Raw genomic sequence first — 20666 nt, 5'->3', positions numbered from 1 at the left:
AGGCTCCAGGCTCTGAGCAGTCAGCTTAAAAGCCCAACCTGGGGCTTAGACCCACGAGCCTTGAGATGATGATCTGAGTCGAAGATGAACACTTAACCGACTGAGCCACTCAGGTGCTCCAATTCTTTTTGCCTCAACAAGCAAAGAAAGGACTGGATTAGATGTTACAATGTACATTTATAGTGTCCAACTTTACAAGACACTGCCTATTAAAGCACTGTCTAACCCTCAAGGAATTTATTTATATGCCAAATGTATAAATAATACAGGTACATGAATTCAAAGGAAATCAGGATAAATAAGGTCACTGAAGGATTCAAAAAAAGAATTGTCTTAAGCTGGTTAAGAAGGACAGGGCTTAAATAAATGGGTGAAAAAGGAAACAGCTGTATAAAAGTGAGTCTAAGACTGAATTCGATTTAAGAAATTCAACTGTCATGAACAGCTGAGTGTTTTCAAAATCTCAAGGCTGAAATGATTCTCCCTCTTTTCTCCTAAAAGAATTAGTACTTTATAGCTATAGGTATACTCAATCTCAAGCTTCCCATGGGAAAAAACAACAAAAACTTAAAATTCTTTCTATAGTGCCTGGGCACTCGGTTGGGTGTCTGACTCTGGCTCAGGTGATGATCTCACAGTTTGTGAATTCGAGCCCTACGATGGGCTCACTGTCAGAGCAGAGCTTGCTTCAGATCCTCTGCCTCCTCCCCCTCCACCTGCCCCTCCCTGGCTTGAGCTCTCTCTCAAAAATAAGTAAACATTAAAAAAAAAAAAATCAGGAAAAAGATCTGGTCATATATGATACAAGGCATACAAGATGACTTACGTGAGAGGCTGAAATGGAATATGAAAATACTATGAGCAAAGAAAAGTAGGATTGTATGGCAGAGTGGCTTAAAATGCAAAACATAAAAGTTTTTTAAAAGTAATTTCTATGCCTAAAATGGGGCTCAAACTGATGACCCCGAGATCAAGAATTGTATGCTCTATAGACTGAGCCAGCCAGGTGCCCCAATGGCATAGATTTTTGAGTCAGACTTTTACTGCTTTTGAACCCAGCTTCACTGCAGTGACAAGTTCTTAATTCCTAAGCTGTAGCTGCCTCATCTATAAAATGGAAACAGTAGTGGTAACATTAGATTTTCCTAACATTGTTATAAAAATGAAATAAGCAATATAACGTGATTACTACATTGCTGGCACATAGTTAGTATTCAACAGAATACCATGTAAAATAACAGGATAAACTCTACTCTTCAAATTGATAATCAATTTGTTAAGCAATTATACTGTGTTGAGCATCATACATTCTAAGTTCTAGGAACACAGAGAAACAACTATCATCAATTTACAGAACCCTACCCTTACTACATTTTTTTTTATTAAAAAAATGTTTTTTAATGTTTGTTTATTTTTGAGGGGGGGAGGGGCAGAGAGACAGGGAGACAGAATCCAAAGCAGGCTCCAAGCTCTGAGCTGTCAGCACAGAGCCCGACATGGGGCTCAAACCCATGAACCACAAGATCATGACCTGAGCAGAAGTCAGATGCTTAACTGACTGAGCCACCCAGGCACCCCTGAAACCTTACTACAGTCTAGGCACTACTCCAAATACTATTTTCCCACATTATCCTCATTTTATAGATAAGAAACCAAGGCTCGGAAGGTTAACTGCCCAATGTCACCAGCTAGTGAGCAAAGGAACAAGGATTTAAACTTAAAGCTATCTTTGTGCATAACCTGAGTTCTTAACCAGTTTACAACCTTTAGGAATTCCAAAGCTTGACATGGCTATATCCTATGTGCTCTTCATACACTATGTCTGCCACTCTTTGTTCCAGCTACCTGGTTTAAAATCAATTTAGTCTTATCTTCAAAATTCAGTTCCACATTTCATATCCTATAATTTATTCACTACTCTTTTAACAAGTAACTTCTTGGTATATCTGTTTAGAATGCATAATGGTATAAAGTCTGTTTTTTTGAAAAGTGCTCTTAGTGATTTTGTAGATTTTACCATTTCATCCAGATTGGGCTATTTAAGAAAGAATGGACGGAGCCTGGGTAGCTCAGTTGGTTAAGCATCCGACTCTTGATTTCAGCTCAGGTCATGATCTCACGGTTTGTGGGATCAAGTCCTGCGTCTGGCTCCACGCTGAGGGTGGAGCCTGATTAAGATTCCCTCTCTGTCTCTCTGTCTCCCTCCCTCCCCTGCTAATGCACTTTCTCTCAAAATAAACATAAAAAAAAAAGAATATTCTTTGCAGTTTATCTCACTCTTCCAAAAAGAATAATAACTTGTTGAGAACCTATGAATTATTTTAAAACTTACCTGACCCTCCAAGACCTCTGTGCTCTGATTTACAAATGATAATCGTATCACATTACGCAATTTGTCAAGATACCCATGGTCCAGTCCTGACTCTGCTGCAACTAGGTTTACAATCTTTACAAGTCATACACCTCTAATTTTCAGCTTCTCTATTACTAAAGAGAAGGAATTAAAATAGACAAAGTCATGTTTTGCAAAACAGTAAGCACTAGATGTTCCACCAAAAAGGGCCATATGGCCAAATAAACCGGATTCAAGTTTCTTGAATGTTGCCCTCTTCTTTAACTTGCACTTCAAAATATAACCTCATCTACCTTCATTCATACTATTTTTAAAGTCTAACAACTCTAAGCACCTTTATTTTTTAATCAATTAAGTAATTAATTAGAGAGACAGCATGCACGTAAAGGAGTGGGGGAGAGGAGAGAGGGAGAGAGAGAGAATCCCAAGCAGGCTCCACGTACAGCACAGACCCCGATGTGGGGCTCAATCTCATGACCCTGGGATCATGACCTGAGCTGAAATCAAGATCAGACACAACCAACTGAGCCACCCAGATGCCCCGAAGCACCTTTAAATGATCTGGTTTAAGCTCTTCATTTATAGAAAATGGAAGCCCAGAAAATAAAGAGGTACTATCACAAGACCCTCTCCATTATACACTGTTGCCTTCTGCAAAAGACCTAATGCCCACACAAGCTTTTTAGCATCATTAACCTGTTCCAGCCCAAGGACTAAGTCATTGGTTATAAGCTGTCTCCCAATATCCTTTGCCTCTTCTGCTACAAAAACAGAATGCCTGGTTTCTATCTGGTTACAGAATAACCTGAAATAATAAATATATCTCCTGTCTCCCTTGTAGCTAGATGGGGCTGTGTGTATTAGAGGGGATGAGGAAAAGGTGTTATCATGGTGTGGTTTGCCTCCCCACCCCCAGTGCCCTGCTATCGGGAATGGACATGATAGCTATGATTGGAATAGTTAGCTTTTAGAACATGAGACGGAAACTATGTGTTGATGGCAGACAAAAAGGAACCTGGGTTTCTGATACGTGGAACCACTAACAGCGACCTTGGCCTGTCTGCCTGGATTATCTACCTACATGAGAAAAGGAAAAATTTCCACTTTCTTTAGAGCACTACTATTGTGGGATATCTACTACTCGTGGCAGAACTAGATCCTAACTGATACAGGTTAGATCCATCCCTCTTTAAAAACCCAGAGGTGAGTCTCTCAATTTGAAGGGAATTCTCCACTCACTGCCTTCCACCTACCAGTCCACATCTTTTCTAGCCTTTAGGCCAGTTATCATGAATGATTATAGTGGAAAGTACCTGAAATGAGGATTAAAGAGGAATGGGTCTGGTTATGTAGGTGGACAGCAAATTCCTTGGTCTGTGTCAGAAACCCACTTTTTTTTTTTTTTTTAAAGTAATCTCTATTTACTTGAACTTACAACTCCAAGAACAAGTCACATGCTCCACCAAGTGAGCCAGCCAAGGGCCTCAGAAACCCACTTTCCCTAGTCCTCTAGCAGCTTTCCCATTTTCTGTGGTTCCTTGAGGTAAGCAGAATTCCAAAATGACCCTCACTTTTGTATAATCTCCTCCATTCAAGGGTAAGTGGATCCTGTAAATATAATTCCTATGATTATGTCATATGGGAAAAAGGACTTTGTGGGTGTAATATATAATATATAATAAAGGCCCCAAATCAGTTGATCTTAAAACAGGTGGATTACCTAGGTGGGCCTGACCTAATCATTCAAGCCCTCTACATCTAGGTGTCTGGAAATCAGATTTAGAGAAGGTCAGATTCAAATTAGGAGAATTTCTTAAATGTCTCCTGGCTTAAAAATGCAGGTATGGAATGAAGATGGCTTCTAGTAGCTGAAAACAGGCTGCAGCTGGCAGCCAGCAAAAAATGAGGGCTTTAGTCTTACAACTGAAAGGAAGAGAATTCTGTCAACAAGAATGAGCTTAGAAGTGGATTTTCCACAGAGCTTCCAGGTAAGAACACAAGCTGGCAAAAACTTTGATTCCACCTTCTTGATACTCTGAGCAACAAACTTGGCCACACTGTGCTACATTGTGTCCTACAAAACTGAGCTAACAATTGGGTGTTGTTTTAAGTGCTAGGTTTGTGGTAATTTGTTATGCAGCAATAGAAAACTAATACTCTCCTTAAAACTTACAAAATAAAACTTAAAAAAAAAATTTTTTTTTAGTGTTTATTTATTTTTGAGACAGGGAGAGACAGAGCATGAACAGGGGAGGGTCAGAGAGAGAGGGAGACACAGAATCTGAAGCAGGCTCCAGGCTCTGAGCTGTCAGCACGGAGCCCGATGCAGGGCTCGAACTCACGGACCATGAGATCATGATCTGAGCCGAAGTTGGACACTCAACCGACTGAGCCACCCAGGTGCCCCCAAAATAAAACTTTTTAAAGGCCAATTCTAAAACTAATGAAAAAATGTTTTAATGTTTATTTTTTTTAAATATGAAATTTATTGTCAAATTGGTTTCCATACAACACCCAGTGTTCACCCCAACAGGTGGCCTCCTCAATGCCCATCACCTACTTTCCCCTCCCTCCCACCCCCATCAACCCTCAGTTTATTCTCAGTTTTTAAGAGTCTCTTATGGTTTGCCTCCTTCCCTCTCTGTAACTTCCCCCCCCCCCCCATGGTCTTCTGTTAAGTTTCTCAGGATCCAAATAAGAGTGAAAACATATGGTATCTGTCGGTCTCTGTATGACTTATTTCACTTAGCATAACACTCTCCAGTTCCATCCATGTTGCTACAAAAGGCCAGATTTCATTCTTTCTCATTGCCAAGTAGTATTCCATTGTATGTATAAACCACAACTTCTTTATCCATTCATCAATTGATGGACATTTAGGCTCTTTCCATAATGTTTATTTTTGAGAGAGAGAGAGAGAGACAGAGACAGAGAGACAGAGTGCGAGTGGGGGAGGGGAAGAGAGAGACTGAGACACAAAATCCGAAGCAGGCTCCAGGCTCTGAGCTGTCAGCACACAGCCCGATGTGGGGCTCGAACTCACAGAATGCGGTATCATGACCTGAGCTGAAGTCGGATGCTTAACCAACTGACCCACCTAGGCGCCCGGCACGTTTATTCATTTTTGAGAGACAGAGACAGAGTGTGAGTCAGGGAGGGGCAGAGAGGGAGACACAGAATCCAGAGTAGGCTCCAGGCTCTGAGCTGTCAGCACAGAGCCCGATGTGGGGTGCGAACCCACAGACCACGAGATCATTACCTGAGCCCGTCAGATGCTTAACCGACTGAGCCACCCAGATGCCCCTAAAACTAATTTTTAAAAATAACACAAGTTCGGTAATTACTTGAACATGTTCTTTCTGTGACAGGAGATACAACTTCATTCACAGTGATTAGAAATAATTATCACCTAACATATCTGACCGTGAATTTACTTTTTAATAACTGTTTTACCTTTTCCTATCTTCACTGGAGAAGACCAGACCAACATATTTCAAATAAAGTATAGGACATAGATGTTTACATTAAAGGAGAAAGGATGTATCAAAGATACAACTGTGCCTTGGCTTTAGTATAAACAATCCTTGGATGTTGTCAAAGAAGTAACCCATGAAACATACCCATGAGCCATTACAGATATGGGTATATGGAGAGCTCAGTCATGAGCAGATACTAAAAACAAAACAAAAACAGGGAACAGTATAAGATTTGTGCTGAATCTCTAAGCTAATAGTCTTCTATATCTATAGGGCTCAACTCAAAAAACAAGGCTTTATATATAGCACTTCATTTCATTTTAGGAAATATTTACTTCCTAAAAATATCTAACTTGTTTCCTGTTGTGCACAGATTATAATTTTTGTATAGCTAATTCTGGAACTGTTCTATTATTCCAAACCCTAGAAAATGTATTACTCTATTCTTAAGGAAAATATAGTTATATTTTCTTCATTTTTAATAATTATATTAATATGCAAACAAACATGCTTGCATAAAATATAGAAAACTGTCCTAGGAAAAGTAGATACAGGGTAGTAGATATAGCCCAGAAATATAATCTTCCCTTCCTCCAGTCACTTTAAATCACTATCTTCCATTAAGAAAACTGTGGATTCTAAAAGGTCAATCTGCAGAAACACCTAGGTACGTCCAATTCCATAATCTCCTCATCTAAAAGGAGTTGTCTGAGAAGTAATCTCCCCACTCATTTCTTCAGTTCTAGGACAATCATCATAAAAAGCAAAATTACTCACTTCTGTTTGTATAACTCTAATCAGGCAAAACAAATGCTGCTGTGTTTTAGCTATGACACCAAACTGACGACAGCGCTCCAAAAAAGTGTCTAAAGATGGGTCAATTCTTCTCTGCAGTTTACTCCAAAAGAGAGTCAATTCCCTATAAAAAGAAAGATTAAGGTAAAACATTTAAAGCAACTGGTATTTGCTTTCCACCTCCCCACCCCACTTTGGTTTGTAAAGATAAATTGATAGTAAACAGAAACTAGAAGAAAAAAAAAAAAACTGTCTACATTCCCTATTGGGTCCTCTCAAACTGGTAAAATCGTTAAACTCTATCCTAGTGGGCAGAGATCATGAGACATCCCGACACTGCTAACAAAATGTATACAACTAATAAATATTCTAACAGTACACTTCTCCACTTACCTGGCCCTTTCTAGCTCTAAAACGTCATGAAGCTACTTAGGCATGCATTTTGGAATGTTTAAATATTACTAATACAATTAGCAAAATGGCACTTTTAGAAACAGCTAAAATACAAGAATCTTACAAATATTCATTATGGAAACAAAGAAAGCTTGAAAAGAACAAGTTAATTAAAGGCACTGAATGGGTTAAGAGAAAAAACTTTTTTTTTTAAAGTTTATTTATTTATTTATTTATTTATTTTTTATTTTATTTTTGGGACAGAGAGAGACAGAGCATGAACGGGGGAGGGGCAGAGAGAGAGGGAGACACAGAATCGGAAACAGGCTCCAGGCTCCGAGCCATCAGCCCAGAGCCTGACGCGGGGCTCAAACTCACGGACCGCGAGATCGTGACCTGGCTGAAGTCGGACGCTTAACCGACTGCGCCACCCAGGCGCCCCTATTTTGAGAGAAAAAGACAGAATGCACGAGCAGGGAGTGGCAGAGACAATCCCAAGTAGGTTTCACGCTGTCAGCACAGAGCCCAACATGAGGCTTGAACTCACCAACCGTGTGAGATCATGACCTGAGCCGAAATCAAGAGTCTGACGCTGAACCGATTGAGCCACCCAGGAGCCCCAAGAGAAAATTCTCAAGGAAAAGCACTAGTAACTCAAAAATGTCCAGGATAAAAATACTAATATGAATGCAAGGGAAGTTACTTAGTAAAACTAAAGAGAATGTTACCACTTTAAAAAAGTGACTCTTTTCTGTACACTGCAATACATACTGTAATTATTTCTTAAACAATTTTCATAAAAAAGTATTATTTTCACAAGCCAGTTTTAGAACACTAATATCTTACTGCTATTAACAGACTATTCTAGGAAGCTGGGTACAAATACAAAGCTTAACAAATGATCATACCCCAACAGATTGAAAATAAACATATTTAACAGAACTTATTTTATTATACTTTATTTAATTTAATTAATTAATTAATTTAGAGAGCATGTGTGTGAGCAGGAGAGGGGCAGAGGAAGACAGATAATCTCAAGCAGGCTCTGTGTTCAGCACAAAGCCCAATGCAGGGCTTGATCCCATGACCCTGATATCATGACCTCAACTGAAATCAAGAGTTAGTTGTTCAACCAACTGATCCACCCAGGCACCCCTATTGTATTTTTAAAGAAGTAACTAGGATTCTCATATGGTGAAATTCTTATATATATACAAAACTTGCCTCAAAGATCTAAATGAATATACTCCTTAAAAGATACATGATTAAAGCTTTTAATATTTAATGATGACAAATTTGAGCTATGATAAATAAAATTAACTTAAAATGTCTTTAAGTGTTTGTCTTTGGTGACTAGTGTTGCTTTCCTAACCAGGAAAAGTAAAAAATTGAGACAGGTCAGCTTTGAAAATAGCTACTGGTTAGGCAAGTAATTGGGGTGACTGTTCATTTTCTTAACTCACAAGATTGCTGGGCACCTGGATGGCTCAGTCAGTTAAGTATCCGACTCTTGGTTTCGGCTCAGGTCATATATGATCTCATGGTTCCTGAGTTTGAGCCCTGCATCAGGAATATCTACTATCTAAAATACGTCAACTAGCTATTAGTTTAAAGTTAGGCAAATCTGATAAAGTGGTAAGAGGCAAGTTGAGTATTAAAGCCTCTTAAATATATATTTTTTTAAGTTTATCTATTTATTTTGAGGGAGAGAGAGAGAGAGAGAGAAAGAGAAGGAGTGCAGGAGGGGCAGAGAGAGAATCCCAAGCAGGCTCTGTACTACCAGCACAAAGCCCAATGCAGGGCTTGAACTCACGAACCGTGAGATCATGACCTGAGCTGAAACCAAAAGTTGGCCACTTAACCGGTGAGCCACTCAGGAGCCCCTCAAATAACTTTTAAAATATGTATCAGAATGTCTATGGCCCGATTTACTCCAAATTAAATATTTCAAGCTATAGTTATTTTAATTCCAAATAACCATGATCAAAAAAGGGTATTTTGTTTTTAAACATACTTACACAATTATGATCCAACAATTTAAAACTACCACTCATTACCCAACCAAATATACAAATTTGCCTGAAAGCAAAACAACCAGCTCATGAAAATGCTACCATGTCATCCATTCAAATCTGTACACTGGAAAACGGAAACCACCAAAAAAATAGTAACTCAGAACCTGTTGGATCATACGTGCACTGGGACGAATATCAATTACTATAATGGTACGATTTTTTTAAATGGACAACCATTAAAGAATATACTGAAAATGATTCCACTGTATAGATGCTTCCAATTAGCACACTGCCTACTTCAAGTCAACAAATTATATACAAATTCATAAAAACTGGCAAGGAAATTTAGTTCTATTAATGGTAGGAAACATACTTCAGCAGAGATCTACCTACCATGCAAGAACTTTAAACTACACTGGGTTTCTGCATATCAGGAAGCCCAAAGTCCAGTCAGTATGTCACACGGTTATCTAGAATTCAGGCATTGTGGAAATGAGTCAAAGAAAACTTTGTGGCATTAAGGGATGACCATCTTTAAAGGTGGCTCCTGCAGATACAGTATGTGATTCTCATGACCACTTTTTACTTTCAACAAAATTCGGTTAAATAAAACATATATGGATATGTGGTCTTCGTCAGGTACTAAGGACAACACACACATTGACCCTGGCATATCACAGTCTAGCCTGGGAGAGAACAGGCATGAGATTACATCAAAGAAACACAAATGTACAAGATTTTTTTATACATATATTTTGAGAGAGAGAGCATGTAAGCGAGTGCAGTGGGGAGGGGCAGAGAGAGAGGGACAGAGGATTGGAAGAGGGCTCTTCCTGACAGCAGCGAGCAGGTGGGGCTCAAACTCACGAACCATGAGATCATGACTTGAGCTGAAGTCAGATGTATAACTGACTGAGCCACCCAGGTGCCCCAACATACATTAAACTCAGATCTAAGAAAGCAAAGGTCAACCTATCAAATACTTGCTGAAAGCTTTGTGTGGAGGTTTAAGGCTCACCTGTATGAACTTTATTTGTTTAAATGTTTATTTACTTTTGAGAGAGAGAGGCACCCCTGTATGACCTTTAATTTTTTTTATATTTATTTTTGAGACACAGCATTAGCGAGGGAGGGGCAGAGAGAGAGAGAGAGGGAGAAACAAAATCCGAAGCAGGCTCCAGTCTCCAAGCTGTCAGCACAGAGCCCAACGCAGGGCTCGAACTCACAAACCTTGAGATCATGACCTGAGCCTAAGTCAAACGTTTAACTGACTGAGCTACCCAGGTGCCCCATGAATTTTATTTTAATGTTTTTAATGTTTATTTTTGAGAGAGAGAGAAGAGAGAGAGAGAGACTACAAGAAGGAGAGGGACAGAGAGCGAGAGAGACAGAGGGGGAGACACAGAATCGGAAGCAGGATCCAGACTCTGAGCTGTCGGTAGAGCTCGACGAGGGGCTCGAACCCACGTACCATGAGATCATGACCTGAGCCAAAGTCGGACGCTTATCCAACTGAGCTCTCCAGGCACCCTGAACTTTATTTTAAAAGCAGCAGTAGTAATTACACATCTATACGTACACTGTCCCATTCAAAAATGGTTATCTTTCTTATTTGCTTGGCTACTCTAATGGTATTATCACTGCAGACATCTATAGGAAACTCATTCCTCCAGCACATCTTTGATTTTTGCAGAGCCAAAATTCTTTTGGGGCCATGGTTAATTAATAAGCTGAGTAATATACCTTTTGAGATCAAGCATATATACGGTGGCTGATTTAAAGTAATAGGATATATTTTATTGTGGTTTGTAAGTATCTCTAAAGGAAATTTCTAAGAAAATTAAAAAAAAAACTGTTTTGGGTAATAGTTACATAGTTAACACTTCAAATACTATCTTCTGTGATGACCACATTCAAGAATGATACTTCCGATAAATAAATTCTAGTATATGTGTTTAAAAATAAGTGACTGCTTTTATCAGATTCCAACTTTGTCACATGTTTTACAGAATTCCTAAGTTTCAAATATCCCACTCCAATATCCCATTAGCAAAACAAACACACACCTATGAAAACAACAGAAGGGGTTAAAAAAAAAAAAGATTCCAAATTTCAAAATTTTAGATTCTATTTCTCTTTAAACTGCTTGGAAGAAGCTTACTTTTACCCAAGTGTGAAGTGACTAAATATTTTCTTTCCTTTACTCATTCTAGCTCCTCAGGAGGCCAACAAGAGGGAAATCCTTGTTAATCCCTTCCTGCTGCGTGGAGCAGCATTAATCCTACAGCTGCTAACATCCTTGGAAGGGCTAATGTGGCAGAGTAAAGAAAGGAAGAATAAAGCTATAGGTCACTCTAGAAGGGAAGCTCTATTAGGAATATTAAAAGAACCGTGTGATTATAGTTTTAAAATTACTTTATAATCAAGAAAAATCTCAAATGACCTAAACTTACTCCTCGAGGAGCTAGAAAAAGAAAAAAGCCCAAAGCCAACAGAAGGAAGGAAATGAAAAAGATTAGAGGAGAAATAAGTGAAATAAAACTAAAGAAACCAGGAGGTGGTTCTTTAAAAAATGCAACAAAATAGATAAACCTTTAGCCAGAATCATTAGAAAAAAAAGGAGGATGCAAATAAATCAGAAATAAAAGAGGAAAAATAACAACCTACACCACAGAAATACAAAGGATTATACAAGATTATGAAAAATTGTATGTCAACAAACTTGATAACCTGGAAGAAATGGATAAATTCCTAGAAACATATAACCTTCTAAACTGAATCAGAAAGAAATAAGAGCATTTGAACAGACCAACTACTAGCAGTGAAGCCGAATCAGAAATCAAAAAATTCCCAACAAACAAAAGTCCAGGACTAAATGGCTTCACAGGTGAATTCTGTCAAACATTTAAAGAAGAGTTAACACCTATTCTTCTCAAACTATTTCAAAAAAAAAAAAAAAAAAAAAAGAGGAAGGAAAGATTACAAATCCATTCTACAAGGTCAGCATTACCCTGCTTCCAAAACCAGGTAGACACTACACAAAAAGAAAACTATAAGCGAATATCTGATGAACATAGATGCAAATATCCTCAACAAAATATTAGCAAACCAAATCCAACAATACTTACAAAAATCAGTCACCATGATCAAGTGTGATTTATTCCAAGGATGCAACGTGATTCACTATTCACAAATCAATCAATATGATAGGTCACATTAACAAGAGAAGGATAAAAACCATGTAATCATCTCAACAGAAGCAGAAAAAGCATCTGACAAAGTACTACATCCACTCATGATAAAAACTTTTCAACGAAGTAGGTTTAGCAGGAACACACCTCAACATTAATTAAGGCCATATATGACAAACCTACAGCAAACATCATACTCAACGGTGAAAATCAGAGCTTTTCCTCTAAGTTCAGGAAGAAGACAGGGATGTCCACTCTTACCATTTTCATTCAGCATAGTTTGGACATCCTAGTCACAGCAGTCAGATAACAAAAAGAAATAACAGCATCCAAATTGGTACGGAAGAAGTAAAATTTTCACTATTTATAGATGACCTGATACTATATACAGAAACCCTGAAGACTCTACCAAAAAACTACTAGAACTGATACATGAATTCAATAAAGTCACAGGATACAAAATTAATATACAGAAATCTGTTGCATTTCTATTTTTTTTAAATGTTTACTAATTTAGAGAGAGAGAGAGTGAGTAAGTGCACGCATGCATGCACGCACAAGTGGGGGGGGGGGGGAGGGGGGGAGAGGGAGAAAATTCCAAGCAGGCTCCTGACTGTCAGCACAGAGCTCGAAGCAAGGCTTGATCTCACGCCAACATGAGTTCATGACCTGAGCCAAAATCAAGAATCCGAAGCTTAACCGACTGAGCCAGGCACCCCCTGTTGCATTTCTATATACTAATAAAGTAGTAAAATAAAAATTAAGAAAATAGTCCCATTTACAATTACACCGAAAAGAATAAAATTCCTAGGAATAAACTAAACCAGGAAGTGAAAGACTTGTACTCTGAAAGCTGTAAAACACGGGTAAAAGAAACTGAAGATGACACAATGGAAAGATTCCATGCTCATGGATTGGGAAAACCAATTATTATTAAATTGTCCACACTACCCAAAGCAATCTACACATTCAATGCAATCCCTATTAAAATACCAACAGCTTTTCACAGAACTAGAACAATAATCCTAAAATTTACATGGAATGAAAAGAGACCTCAAATAGCCACGGACGCCTGGGTGGCTCAGTCGGCTAAGCATCTGACTTCAGCTCAGGTCATGATCTCAAGGTTCCGGAGTTTGAGCCCCACACAGGGCTCTGGAGCCTGCTTTGGATTCTGTGTCTCCCTCTCTCTCTGCCTCTCCCCTGCTTGTGTTCGCCTGCTCTCTCACTCTAATAAACAAACAAACAAACATTAAAAAAAAAAAAAAAAAAAAAAAAGACCTCAAAATAGCAATCTTGACAAAGAAGAACAAAGCTGGAGGTATCACAACCCCAGATTTCAAGATATACTACAAAACTACAGTAATCAAAACAGTATGGTACTGGCACAAAAACCGACACACAGATCAATGGAACAGAATAAAGAAGCTGGAAATAAACCCACACTTTTATGGTCATTATATGACAAAGGAATATACAAGAATATACAACAGGAAAAAGACAAGCTTTTCAACAAATGCTGTTGGGAAAACAAGGCAGCTACATGCAAAAGAATGAAGTTAGACCACTTTCTTAGACCATACACAAAAATAAATTCAAAATTGAGAAAGACCAAAATGTGAGACGTGAAGCCATAAAATTCCTAGAAGTAAACACAGGCAGTAATCACTTCAATATCAGCCATGGAAACATTTTTCTAGATAGGTCTCTTTTGGCAAGGGAAACAAAAGCAAAATTAAACTACTGAGACTACACCAAAATACAAAGCTTTCACACAGCAAAGGAAACCATCAACAAAACAAAAAGACAAACTACTGAATGAAAGAAGATATTGGTAAATGATATATCTGAAAAGGGGTTAATATCCAAAAATATACAAAGAAATTACACAATGGAACACACCCAAAAGCAAATAATCCAATTTATTTTTTTTTATTTTTTATTTTATTTTATTTTTTTAACGTTTATTTATTTTTGAGACAGAGAGAGACAGAGCATGAATGGGCGAGGGCCAGAGAGAGGGAGACACAGAATCTGAAACAGGCTCCAGGCTCTGAGCTGTCAGCACAGAGCCCAACGCGGGGCTTGAACTCACGTACCGCGAGATCATGACCTGAGCCGAAGTTGGCGGCTTAACCAACTGAGCCACCCAGGGGCCCCCAAATAATCCAATTTAAAAACGGGCAGAGGACACAGGCATTTTTCCAAAGATGACACACAGATAACCAAACAAACACATGAAAAGATGTTCAACATCACTAATCACCAGGGAAATGCAAATCAAAACCACAATAAGATATCACGGCACACCTGTCAGAATGGCCAAAACAAAAAACACAAGAAATAAAAAGTATTGGCCAGGATTTAGAGAAAAAGGAATCCTCATGCACCACTGGTGGGAATGCAGGCTGGTGCAACCACTGTGGACAACAGTATGGAGGTTCCTCAAAAAATTAAAAATAGAGGGGCGCCTGGGTGGCTCAGTCGGTTGGGCGGCCGACTTCGGCCCAGGTCGTGATCTCGCGGTCCGTGAGTTCGGGCCCTGCGTCGGGCTCTGTGCTGACAGCTCAGAGCCTGGAGCCTGTTTCAGATTCTGTGTCTCCCTCTCTCTGACCCTCCCCCGTTCATGCTCTGTCTCTCTCTGTCTCAAAAATAAATAAACGTTAAAAAAAAAAAAAATTAAAAATAGAATTACCATATGATCCAGTAGTTCCACTACTGGGTATTTACCCAAAAAACACAAAAACACTAATTCGAAAAGATATATGCACCCCTACATTTACTGTAGCATTATTTACAATAGCCAAGATACAGAGGCAGCCCGATGAATGGTTAAAGATGATGTGGTATATATATACAATGGAATTTACTCTGCCATAAAAAAGATCTTGCTATTTGCAATGACATGGATGCATCTAGAGGGTACAATGCTAAGTGAAATAGTCAGAGAAAGACAAATACCATATGATTTAAAACATATGCAGAATTTAAGAAACAAAATAAATGAACAAAGAAAAAAGAGACAAATGAAAATATACTCATTATATAAGGACAAACTGGTTGTCACCAGAGGGGAGATGGATGAAATAGGTGAAGGGGATTAAGAGTACACTTATTGTGATGAACACTGAATAATGTATAGAATTGTTGCATCATTATAGTGTACATCTAAAACTTAAAAAAAATCCAAAAAAACCCCCATAACCCTCTGTAATGTATAACAAATCTCATATGTGATTTAGTGTATTTCTTTGCCCTGAAAATCTAGCTATCACTAGCAGATATTTTTTTCATTGTAGGCAAAGAAATTAACTGTAACAAGATAAATTGGGGTTTGTTCCTCAAGTAAATACATCTGTTTTACTGAGGCTAAAATCTCTAATCTCTAATGCATGGGGGGGGGGGAACCTCTTCTACTTAATTTAATGATCAAAACCCTCACTGCTACTTAATTCTTTTCATTTTTAGCACCGCTTTTTTGGTTTCCTAACAAAATGCCCATAGTGATTATTACAAAATATATTTAACTCCCTGTTCCACTATCTCCCTTCTCACAGGAGATATAACTCTGGCATAGTGGACTCAGTGGTAGAAGACTGCCATCTGCATTCTGGCCCTGCACCAAGAAAACCACCACAGGAGAAGAAAAGCACTGGATTAGGAGTCAAAAACCCTGGATGTGAATCTCAGCTCTATCACTTTAGCCTTAAGACCCTGGGCAATCACAAGACTTCTCTGATTCCTCTGGTCATCCACTGCCTCATCTGCACAAAGATAATTATGAGGATTATTATGAGATAATTTATAGCACGCAAATAATATTTCTATCTAAAATAGTAAACAGGAAGAAATATAGTAGCATACAATGTTAATAATAAAACTACAAATACACATAGATGCTCCAAAAGGAGATCAATGAAGGCTAAAGCACACGAAGGGCTTTACTGGGTTTTCCTACAATCAAAATGTTCGTTTCCAACTTCAAGCCATCCTTAGGTTCTAAATCTCTCCATGTTCCTCTAATCAAGATCATGCAAATCCAATCCATTCTTTGAATTAAAGCTCTGATATTACCTCTCCCTTGACACCTTTCTTAAACAGTGAGCACCTTCCACTAATATCCTATGGCATTATCCCTATCACTAATCTGATACTTACTGGCAGTCTTACATTTTAGAATTCTCCTGTGTATCAAGTCTGTCCTTTTGGCCTAAACAGATTCTGCACAGTTGGAATGAAAGAACCGTAGGTTACACTTACTGTTTTCTTTTTAGCAACTAAGTACTCTGTAGGCAAACAAAATATAAACTGAATTAAAACCAAATTAATATAATTCTGCTATATAGTACCAAAGTTTCAAAAGAGATTACCTATTCAAATGGATTTCCTTCTCTAGTGCAAGACTGACCTAGAAACCTAGATAATTAATGGGTTTCCAAATAAGAGGGGAAAACGACTACCAAAAGATATAGTAAGTGTAAAGGAAAATGACCTAACACCAATTTGTCTCATGTTGCCATAATTTTATTTCCAAAGAAGACCTATATTAAAGTTAACAGACAACCCTCTATATAAGATGATCAAGAGGAGCTCAAATTCTTTACCCTCTCTTTATTTCTGGACTCTTCTGGAAAAGATTAAACCAGTAACATTTTTTATTAAGTGGTTTAGCTTCTAAGCAAGATGTAATTCACATGTCATCAATTAATTTGCTTAGGCTTTAAATTTGAAAGAAGCCAATGTTTTACATAAACTCTAAATGCCATACTATGTACTAAACAAATAAAGTGAAAAAAAGTAAATATACTTACCAAGAACAATATACACTTGCAGTTTGGAGCTGCTGAGTGAGGTAAGTCGTACAAAGAACAAATGCCGTGTTATCCTGACCCTCGGATTCCAGATTACATATGATGTCTAGTATTTCCTTACAGTCGACCTTTGCAATCTATCAAAAATGAGAAGATGGAGTCAAAATAAAAATGGTGACTTTCCTGTATATTTTGTTATGTAACAAGAAGCCTCTTTTAAGGTTTTCTATCTTTGACAATTCATGAGGCAATTAGAGGGACACAATTTCCTTCTATTAACTTATGACTGAATCTCCTGGACTATATCATATTAGAAAATATTAAAGAGAAGTGAATAGACTGAAGTTCCACTGCAGTCCCAACACAGACAAAAGCATTTTTGTACAGTTAAATTATTCATGAACTTTGCTACCATATAAATAAGTCAAATTATGCATAATAACTTCAGATTATTTTCACTTGAAGTATAATTTTTTTTGTTTTTTCTTTCTTTATTTCCTTGACAGTTTTATTCAAGTCACTCTAGTTACGGAAAGGAAAACACAAGGCTTATCCTCACAGCCAGTAGGGCTAAACGAGGCCAGTTGAGAAACTTGTATCACTTTCTCAGAGTTAAGGAGAAAAAATAATACTTGGTATAAGTGCGTTCAAGCAACTAAAACACTCAGAAATACATCTTTTTCATTAACGCTATTTTTTTTAAGGATTCAATTTTTTTAAAGCAATCTCTACACCGAATGTGAGGCTCAAACCCTCAACCCCAAGGTCAAGAGTCACATGCAGTACCAAATGAGCCAGCCAGGTGCCCCTCATTGACACTAATTATAGAAATCTTAAAACCACCTCTGGGCAAATCAGAATTTTCTGGGGCTCTTTTTACATACTAATGAAACAAGAGATTAAGACCTCTAAAGAGATCCTTTCTCAACTCTATCACTTCCCTGTCTTTTTTTTTTTTATTTTATTTTTTTTATTTTTTTTTATTTTTGGGACAGAGAGAGAGACAGAGCATGAACGGGGGAGGGGCAGAGAGAGAGGGAGACACAGAATCGGAAACAGGCTCCAGGCTCCGAGCCATCAGCCCAGAGCCTGACGCGGGGCTCGAACTCACGGACCGCGAGATCGTGACCTGGCTGAAGTCGGACGCTTAACCGACTGCGCCACCCAGGCGCCCCTCACTTCCCTGTCTTAACAAAGAATATGATTAATCTCTTTCTCATATGTCAGCCATATAAATGTGAATTATACCAGACACCAAATGTACAAAACAGTGATAAATTTCAGGATAAATGAAGTGAATATCAGGGTGAATGAGGTACAAAAGAGTTTAGTTCATCTTTTCCAAAGTGCTATTCAGTTCCAACAGGTGGTCGAAACATCTAATTTTAGTCATACCCTCAAGTAGGCACAGAAAGACTTTTTTCAAAGCTTAGCTCACATGCTATTTTCTCATACAATCCTTTCACTTCTAAGACTAGGTCAGAATCTCCAACAAAAACTCGATTCTCATCCATTGAAAACAAAAAACAACTCCTCCAAAAGTCAACTGTACTTCAATTAAAAAACACCCCCACATACAAAAACTCTACTCTTAATTCCTCCTTTGTAACATCTATCACAACTACAATTCAATCATTAGGCAAAGAACTTAGTATCTGTCTTCTCTGCTAGAATGTAAAATTAATGAGGTCAGGGACTTTGTATATCTTGTTCAAAACTCAGCACATAGCATTGTCTGGAACACATTAAAAAAAACACAGTAAACTAAGGTGATGAGTGGGATAAACAAATCAAGTTTAATGAGGGTAAAATGTTCACATTTACAAAGTGAACCTCATACAAGTCTGTTTTCTAGTCTTTTAAAGACAATGCGATGACACAATAAGCAGTATGATATAGTGGTTAAAAGCAATTATTCTTTTTTTTCCTTTTAGATATTTTTATTAAGTTTATTTAGTGTGTGTGTGGGGGGGGGGGGGAGAGAGAGCGGGCAGGGGAGGGGCAGAGAGAGGAGAGAGAATTCCAAGCAGGCTCTGCAGTGTCAGCACAGAGCCTGACGCAGGGCTTGACAAACTCAAGAACTGTGAGATCATGACCTGAGCCAAACCAAGAGTCGGTTGCTTAACCCACTGAGCCACCCAGGTGCCCCAAAAGCAATTATTCTAAAACCAGATTGTGTATATTCTTTTCCCAGCTCTATAGCTACTAGCTGTGTGACTCTGGGTAAGTCATGTAACTTCTCAGTGACTTAGTGTCTCAGTTTCCTCATGTGTAAAATGGAAATAACAGAACCTCCCTCATGGAGTTATTTTAAGAATTTAATATGTTTTAGTACATCATGGTGACTATAATTAATACTGTATTGCATATTGGAAAGTTATTAGAATAGATCTTAAATGTTCTCATCATAAGAAAAAAAACTTTTGTGACTCTGTATAGTGACAGACATCAACTAGACTTATCTGGATATCATTTCACAACCTATATAAATATTGAATATTATGTTGTATACCTAAAATAATACGTCAATTATGCATCAATTAAAAATGTGGTATGTGTGCCTATTAAAGTTACAGTTAAGGTTTAAAAAATATATATTCTAACAGGGATTGACAAATAGGGAGCACATCAGAAGAGCTCTTAAGAATTTTTCATGAAATATATAAATTTTAAAAATAAGAAAAAGAAAAAAAGAAAATCAACCTTAAGAATAGTAGAAAGCATTTCAAAAGATCACGCTCAGATGCAAGATCACACCTGATTTAAATTTATATCTAAAGAGCACTGGGAGGCAAAGTTACGTTGGTAAAGCCTAGAACATAATTTAAATTCAGTTTTCAGGTTAAAAAAAAAAAAAGACCGTATCAGCCTTAATGAGGATGGAATTTTAATGATGCCCTCAACAACCATGTCCTCATCCATAGCTGAATGAATTAGAAGGGTCATCCAGAGACAAAAGGCCCACCACAGGGTATTCAGAACTGAAGTGACCGAAGGACTGAAATGAAAATTCCTCAGCAAATGAAAACAGCTATTTATTCCAGGGCAACCACCTACTATCCACGCCATGTTAAAGCTCCTGTCAAAAACCCAGAATTCTAAAATTTGATTTTGCAATGTAACAGCAATATATAACATTTCCAAGCTGAGAAATAGCATGAGAAACTCTCTAAGCCAGACATATAAATTAGAATGGAAATAATATACAACTTGCATTTCTAGAACATTTTTTATCCTTTTCAAATACCTTGAATGAGATATCATCTCACTTTATCAGCATGATAAATCTGTAAGGTTAGCAATGCAGGCAATTATTATTTCTACTTCACAAGTAAAAGATGAGCCTGAGAAGAGACTGTTTCTTGTCTCTAGTCAACTGTGGCTAATAATAAAAAGTAACAGTATATAAAATGAAAAACTAATCTCGCGTCATTTTATTCCTACAGGGAAGCTCATTTTAAAAGGGTATACTTCAGAGAGATATGAGCTTTCACCTTGGAACCAAAGTATTAAGAAAAAGGGACAAAACTGAAATAAATTAGAAATGTAGATTTCAAGTCAAAAATCATTAACCTAAAATGACGGGGGAGGAGGAAATGATATGAAAACTCCAGACTAGTTGTTTAGAAGGT

The 20666-nt window shown here is 37.8% G+C and overlaps 1 protein-coding gene across 2 annotated transcripts in view; it reads right to left on the bottom strand.

Annotated features, from left to right (window-relative positions):
* Positions 1 to 20666, bottom strand: part of RLF (RLF zinc finger) — an 84450-nt gene that overhangs the window by 5382 nt on the left and 58402 nt on the right. For both annotated transcript variants that reach the window (XM_042996736.1, XM_042996737.1), the window contains 2 exons: positions 17035 to 17171; positions 6607 to 6748 (listed from right to left, as the gene is read on the bottom strand). In XM_042996736.1, coding sequence (XP_042852670.1) covers positions 6607 to 6748; positions 17035 to 17171 — 279 coding nt within the window. The remainder of the gene's footprint in view (positions 1 to 6606; positions 6749 to 17034; positions 17172 to 20666) is intronic.

This window comes from Panthera tigris, chromosome C1 (genome assembly GCF_018350195.1).
Source record: "Panthera tigris isolate Pti1 chromosome C1, P.tigris_Pti1_mat1.1, whole genome shotgun sequence".
NCBI lineage: Eukaryota > Metazoa > Chordata > Mammalia > Carnivora > Felidae > Panthera > Panthera tigris.
Note: the sequence above shows the minus strand (reverse complement) of the source record. Positions and strands in the feature narration are given on the sequence as shown.